The 7,128-nt window shown below is 47.0% G+C and overlaps 1 protein-coding gene across 1 annotated transcript; it reads right to left on the reverse strand.

The window, feature by feature from the left end:
* Positions 1-259: 259 nt before the first annotated feature.
* On the reverse strand, positions 260-4,917 carry GSTK1 (glutathione S-transferase kappa 1). Its single transcript, XM_012650596.1, has 8 exons — positions 4,773-4,917; positions 4,153-4,234; positions 3,849-3,977; positions 3,496-3,596; positions 3,279-3,314; positions 1,334-1,450; positions 874-967; positions 260-564 (listed from the first exon to the last, which is right to left on the reverse strand). Exons 1-8 carry the CDS (start codon positions 4,842-4,844, stop codon positions 515-517), a joined length of 681 nt encoding a protein of 226 aa, XP_012506050.1. The 5' UTR covers positions 4,845-4,917; the 3' UTR covers positions 260-514.
* Between the last annotated feature and the right edge of the window lie 2,211 nt (positions 4,918-7,128).

Here is a 7,128-nt window from a genome sequence, read left to right on the forward strand (position 1 = left end):
TACTTGCAGAGTCCATATGGCTTAGTTTTCTGTCCCTAACAGAGAAACCAAGGGGGAGACTATTTATTTTTATGTAAGAAAAGGGGGGACTATTCTTGCTCCTTCTGCACAAGCTGCCCAAGGCCAGCTGTGTGGCTGGGCTGGCTGGAAGTACAGGAAGAGTTCTTCTTCCCCAACCCCTCGAATGGGCATGATGTGTGCATAGGCATGAGAATATGCCAACAACCCCAGGACAGACACAGACCCAGAAATGTTTGCTTAATGGCATTAGGTTTATTTTATTTGGTGGGACAGCAGAATTTAGGGATCTCTGAAAGGCACATAAGTACAGGCAGCCACAAGCCTAGCGGTGGACCCCTGCGCAGCATCCCTGGGGGCAGGGGAAGACAGAGGATGCCCCCACCAGGTAGAGAAACCTGAGCCCCAGTGTCCTGTTGTGTGTGGGGGAGGAAACGGGGCGTTAAGCAGATGGCCTGCTTTTTTTATACCAATAGTTTACTTCCTCCGGGAAATCTTAAATTCTGGCATTCACGGCTGGAGGAACAGGGCCCATCCACTTCTCTCCTGGATGAAGACAATCACACACTCTACACACTGATCTCAGGTGTGTTGGCAGCAGAAGTTAGCCCCACAAGTCCCCAGGAATTTTCTAGAAAGATCCTTCTTGGCTTCAAGGTACAGAAGGTTTCCTTCTCTCCTATGGGGGTGAAGGCGGCCCCTCCCCATTCAAACTTGAGCAGCACTATCTGTATCAGGCTCTGTTGTTGGAAGTGCCAAGAATATTTTTTGCTCTGAACCCCTCCTTCTGGTCAGTTGATATAATGGAGGTGGGGCTGGGGTCAAAGGCAGCCCAGCATTGAACCTTTAACTTACCCAGCAGGTACGCCAGCAACTCCATCCGGTCAGAGCCAAATAACATGTGAGGTTGGCCATCCACATGGACCACAGTGATGGGTAGCCCAAAGGCCTGGAGAAACCAGTTACAGTGCAGGGAGGAAGGGGATGGAACAGGTATTTGTCAGGTTGGTGTTGAAGGCTTTGACAAGTTGGGGTCACAGAAGCAAAGTAGCCAAAGAGGCGTTTGATAAGAGGCCCCATGGCCCCAGGTGCCTTCTCTGTTTCTAACCCTCAGATGCTCTCTTTTCTCTCACCATCAATCTCTTTCCCTTCCATCCCTTGAGCTCAGGCAAAGGAAGGGAGACGATGAGGGTTGTCTCAAGAGTGTCAGGGAAGAATCATGATGGGGAGGAGGTTTTGGACAGGAGCGTGGGGACCCACGCCCAGAGATTCTCAGTCTCTGCCTCGAGGACAGGGGCTAGGAAGAGTTGCTCACCCCGTATTTGCAGGCTGCCTCGGTGGTCTCCTTGAGCTGGTTCTTCACCTTTGGTGTTGAAATCTTTTCCAAAATTCCTTGGGCTTGTTCTGCAGACATACCAGCCTTCTCTGCAGCCTAAAGGGGTGTGGGGGGAACACAACTGTGTCTGCACTGTGGGAGGTGGGCTCTCATGAGAAAACTCTGATTTTTTTATTTTCTGCCCCCAAGATTTCCTGGCAATGACTTTACCCACCCACAAGTGGGGATCTCTCCTTGCCAAGAGGAATAGTTTCCTTTCTCCCAATTCTTAAGATGGGTGAAAAGAGCAGGTGGCACAGAGTCAGTCACAGAAATTAATGCCATGGGATATCTTAGAGTCCAGCTAGCCAGACCTCTTCATTTCACAAATGAGGAGCCTGAAGTCTAGAGGTGCTGTATTACTTTCTCAGAGTTACAGAGCTCGTTAGTAGCAGAGCCAATTAAGTCCCTAGAATTCAAGTCTGGGGCTCTTTCCTTCCTACTTCTCAGAATTTCTGAATATCTTGTGCTTTATTTGAACCAAGAGATGGGTTCTAATTCCTATACAATTTCCTAAGGACTTAGGAACAACATACATGGCTGCAGCCACCTACCTGGCTTCCAGACAAGCATAAAGGCTTCAGTTTGCATTATGCTGTTGTTTGGGATCTGTGGTTCTCAAACTTGGCTGCACATTTGAATCTCCTGGGGAGCTTTAAAAAAATCTCCATGTGCAGGGTTTTGGGGGGATGGGGAGGTTAGCACCAAGGTGCTCCAGGTAATTTTAATGTACAGCTATGTTTGATAACCACTGCAACTTGACCTCCTACACCTGAAGCAGGACTCATGAAGTCATGCAGTCCATCTTAAGGAGGCACTGTCTTTGACTTTGCTAAATTAGAGAATTGTGTTCCAGATCAAATGTTTAACAATAGGGAAATGGTTAAGTAAAAAAAAAATAAGTCCACTAAATGGAAATGCTATGTGGAAATGAAGAACTATACTTTCAAAGAGTTAAAAATGACATGGAAAATAACTGTTAAATATTACGTAAACAAGTTAGCCAGGCATGGTGGCACATGCCTGTAGTCCCAGATACTCGGGAGGCTGAGGCAGGAGGATCACTTGAGCCCAGGAGTCTGAGGTTGCTGTGAGCTAGGCCGACCCCACGGCACTCTAGCCCCAGCAACAGAGTGAGACTCTGTCTCACAAAAAAAAAAAAAAAAATTAAGTAAAAGAGCAAAATAAAAATCATGCATACACTTTGTAGGAATAAAGATGCTAGACGATATATTGGCTGTTCTTTATACATTTAACTTTTGTGTGACTTGTTATTTTATATATTAAATTTGAATATGCCTCAACAATGTTTTTGGTAAACTGGAGGGAAAATCTTGTTTTGAATTTCCTGATTTAATCCTGAAGAAAAACTTAACTTTTTATACCTCTGTCTAAGGTTGGCTGGTCAATGTTTTGAATTATTTCTATTTGTTCTGATGCAGACTTCTGTATAATTCTGGCATTAGTCAGTTACTTTTTTGTTGTTGTTTTTGTAAAGCTTCTTTTTAAAAGGCTCCTGCGTTCCACTCTGGATGTGTTGGTAGGGTTTGTGTTGGAGTCCTTGGAGACTTGCGAATACTCTGTTCCTCCCCATCTGGGGGTTCTAACACTTACTATCTTTCTCCCATTGACTTTTTTCATGAAATAAATTCTACCCGTGTATTGTTCCTTTTGTACTTCCCCTTTCAATCATAAGATATTCTTTTGAGAATCCTCTTTGTTCCAACTTTTCAGTAATTTGTCCCCTCAAAAACAGGCATGCTTTTCCCTCAAATAACTATGACCTTTTCCGCGCAATAAAAAAACGACTGTCCCCTTCACCCGCAAACGCCAACGGTCCTCAGATTCTCCGTGAGCGCAGTGGGTGCGGAGCCAGGACACTCACCGCTAGGATGCTCTGGGGCTCCGTGATGTCCTCATCCTGGGAGGGAGAGAACGCTCAGCAGGAAGGGGGTGGCCAGGAGAGGGATGTACCAGAGAAGGATAGCAGTAGGTCAGTGAATGACAGGGGAGGGCAGGATGATGGCTCTGGAAGGGGGTCTGCGGAGGGTCAGAAAGTCACCCAGGGTCCTCCCAGAGGATTCCCAGAGCCCCGCCCTCACCCGTGACCAGACGCGCATCCACAGCTCCCGGGACACTTTCTCCAGCATCTCCGGGTGCTCCAAGCTCAGGGCGGTGAGGAAACGCATGGCGGACAGACTTCCTGTGGGGCGGAGGCAAGCCCAATGGAGGACCAGTTCTTCCTTGCTTCTGACATCCCTAGAGCTCAATCGCCCTCAGCCTGTCTCCTGTTTTTCACAGCCGAGTTGCGATTTGCCTGCTCTTCCTCCCTTCCTTGCCCGGCCACCTTCAGCTCCCTCAGCTCTGACCCTGAGGTGTCCCAAGGCGATGCTTCATTTCCGTTAGGCTTCTTTGCTCTCCACTGGACACCACACCTGCTTCCCACTCTCTTTACCTTTTTCAAGGATCGTAGAGAAGAAATCCTTGGGGAACTCGATGGGAACCTGGAAATGCTGTCTCAGGAGCTTAATGTCCTCTCTCAGGTATTGCCCTTTGCGGGGAAGCATAGCTGGCGGCTTGTTTCCTGCAAGTGGAAGGTGGACACGCTAGTGAGAGAAGACCTAAGCGTCCCGGGTCTTGAGCAGAGGGCAACTTACTAGCTGCCGGTGCCAATATAAAGACCCAGCTGAGGACAGCTCCCCCGGGCCATTGAAATCATCACACCCCGCTCCCTGCAGCAAACACCTCTCCCTCTGTACCGCTGTCTTTCATGATCCCCCCTAAGAGGCTCGGCCGCAACTGCAGCTTGATGTTCCAGATGTTCTGATACCGGCACAGGACCTGCCAGGGCAGAGGTGAAGAACAAGAGTCAGGGTGAAGAAGACAAAGTGAAACGGCTGAGGAAAAGGGAAGAGCAGTTTCATGGCAAGAAACTAGCCAGAGGCTCTAACGCAGAGTAGATGAGGACATCCTAAATTGTTTGGTTGGAAATGGTAAAACTCTCTCCATTTCTATAACTTGATTCCAGGATTTTTGCTCCAGTGGATGGTTTCCATTCTGTTCTACACCCCGCCCCCCGATTGCCATCAGGGGGCTAAGAGGTGGCTGTGCCATGGATTTCTCCTAGAGTTTTTGGAGTTGCCCCCTGCTCTTCTCAACCACCGCGGGAAAACTACTGTCCTAGGATATAAAGGCTCGATAAACTTTATCCCGTTTAAAAGCACACAAAGTGACCTTCAGCCCTGGCGCGCGCTTTGCTTATCCTAACTCCGTGGGCAGCGCCAGGAATCTCACGGGCTCTATGTCCCTGTGCCCAGCGCTTGCTCTTCCCTCTGCCCTCAACCCCCAGGCCCCGCCGAGGCGGCTCCCCCAGCGTCACCTCGAAGCCCAGCCAGGAATAGGGGGACAGCACGTCATAGAAGAGCTCCAGGGTGCGCGGTACGGGCCCCATGGTGCAGCGCTCGGGTGGCAATGACGAAGCAAGCTTGGATCCGCAAGAGCGGCGACGCTACTTCCTTTCTTGCAGCGTCGCAGGCACCGCCCCGCGCCCCGCCTCCGCCCCCGCCTCCGTCCCCGCCCCGCAACCTTGGCCGGGAGACCTGCGCTGGGGCCAGGGTGAGGAGAGGAGGGTTCCCTGGGGAGCGCGCAGGCGTGGAACGCGGAGCGCCGCGCACCTCGGGGTCACTACCCTGCTCTGGGTGGAGTCTGGGGCGAAGCTCGTGGTCTGCCATGCTTGCAGTGCCTGCCACTTAGCTGTGCGCCTTTGACAAGCCTCTCGACTTTTCCGAACCTCAGTTTCCTTAGGCGGTATGCAAATGGGGGATACCTAATAATAACCCCTGCCTCACGTCGAGTTGTGAGGAATGAGGGGGCTCCAATAAATGTTAGCTCTTATTATGTTGTTTGGTAGTTGCTTGAACCTCGGACTGGAGCAGAGTAAGAAGTTCCAACAGGACACGTTTTCTTGTGCTCGCTTTCTCAAGATTAGCACAATGCCTGAAAAATATTTGACAATTAACACATTGAGTGAGTGAGAGAAAGCAGAACAGGTGGGGGATGGGGAGTCCTCAATGCAGCGAAAGTTGTGGGGTTTAATGCGGGAGGATCTGCCCTATTTGCATTTGCAAATAGGTAAGTCATATTGGCTTATATTGGGATTATATTTACTGCAAAGAAACAGAATTTTTTAAAAATTCCATTTAATGTTATTAAAATTATTTTTAACATTACTAATTTTATAAATTGGAAGACACATAATAGAAATTCCTTGGGGAAACAACTCTGGGCTATCAAGAACGCAAAGAGATAAGGTAAACCTCTCCCTGGGTAGAGCATACAAAATGGAATGAGAAATGCTGTTGTCTTCAACCACTTGCAAAGTAAACTGCTAGGTCAACATTCACTGAAACTGAGCAGTTATACTTTTGTTTTTCTTCAGTAATAATAATTTAAAAGTGTCCAAGAGCTAATTCAGCATGGTAATATAAGATTTTATTTTTAAAGTAGATAATCATTTATTTTTAAAAACCTTTATATTTGGAAATAATTTTGTGAACTAAAATAAAATTTTAAGATTCACCCCCCTACCAGCTGACTGAATGGACCTCCTGGTGGCCAAAGGAATATACTAAAACTAAATTGCCTGCCAGGAGGCAGGAGGTCAGACATGCCTTATCATGCCCCCCTCCCTTTTTGGGGACATCCTTTATAACCCATCAACAGGCCTAAGGATATGCAAGGCAAACCTGCGGATGGCTTATCTCTGATAAACAGCTCCTTATGTTGAAACATTCCAAGCCTTTAGACAAAACTTCGTGTCTTTAACCAATTACAAGCCAAAGAATCTTTAAACCCACCTCTAACCTGTAAGCCCCTGCTTCGAGATGACCCACCTTTTGGGGGCAAACCAATGTATGCCTCCCACGTATTGATTTATAACTTTACCTGTAACCCCCTGTCTCCCTGAAATGTATAAAACCAAACTATAACCCAGCCACACAGAGTCCACTGCTCAAGGCCTCTTAGGCGTGGCTCTGGGTCATGGTCCTCAAATTTGGCTCAGAGTAAATCTGTTTAAAATTATTTTACAGAGTTTGGTCTTTTTTTCCATTGACAATTTTAAGGTTATAGAAGAGTTGTAAAGATAGTATAGTTTCTGATTACGCTTCACACAGCTTCCCCTAATGTGAACATCTTACATGAACATGGTATAATAATCAAAACCAATACATTAACATTAGTATATTACTATTAATTAAATCACAGACTTTATTCAGATTTCACCAGTTTTTCCACTAATGTCTTTTTACTGTTCCAGAATCCAATCCAGCATACCACATAGCATTTATTAATAGTTGTCCTGTCTCTTTAGTCTCCTGTCTATGCAAGTTTCTTGACCTTTTCTTGTGTTTCATGACCTTGACACTTGTGAAAAGTATTGATCAGCTATTTTGCAGAATGTCCCTCCATTCGAGTTTGTCTAATGTCTTCTTAGAATTAGACTGGAGTTAGAATTTTTTGTAGGATGCCACAGAGGTGAAGTGCCCTTCTCCTCGCATCATGTCAAAGGGTACATGATATCAATATGAGTAATCACTGGTGATGTTAACCTTGATCACCTGGTTAAGGTGGAGCAACTGTCAAGTTTCTCTACTGTAAAATAATCATTTTCCCCTTTCCATACTCTGTTCCTTGGAAGGGAGTCACTAAGTGAAGCCTATACTGGCGGTGAGTGT

Source organism: Propithecus coquereli, unplaced genomic scaffold (assembly GCF_000956105.1).
Source record: "Propithecus coquereli isolate 6110/MARCELLA unplaced genomic scaffold, Pcoq_1.0 Scaffold334, whole genome shotgun sequence".
In the NCBI taxonomy this organism is placed as follows: domain Eukaryota; kingdom Metazoa; phylum Chordata; class Mammalia; order Primates; family Indriidae; genus Propithecus; species Propithecus coquereli.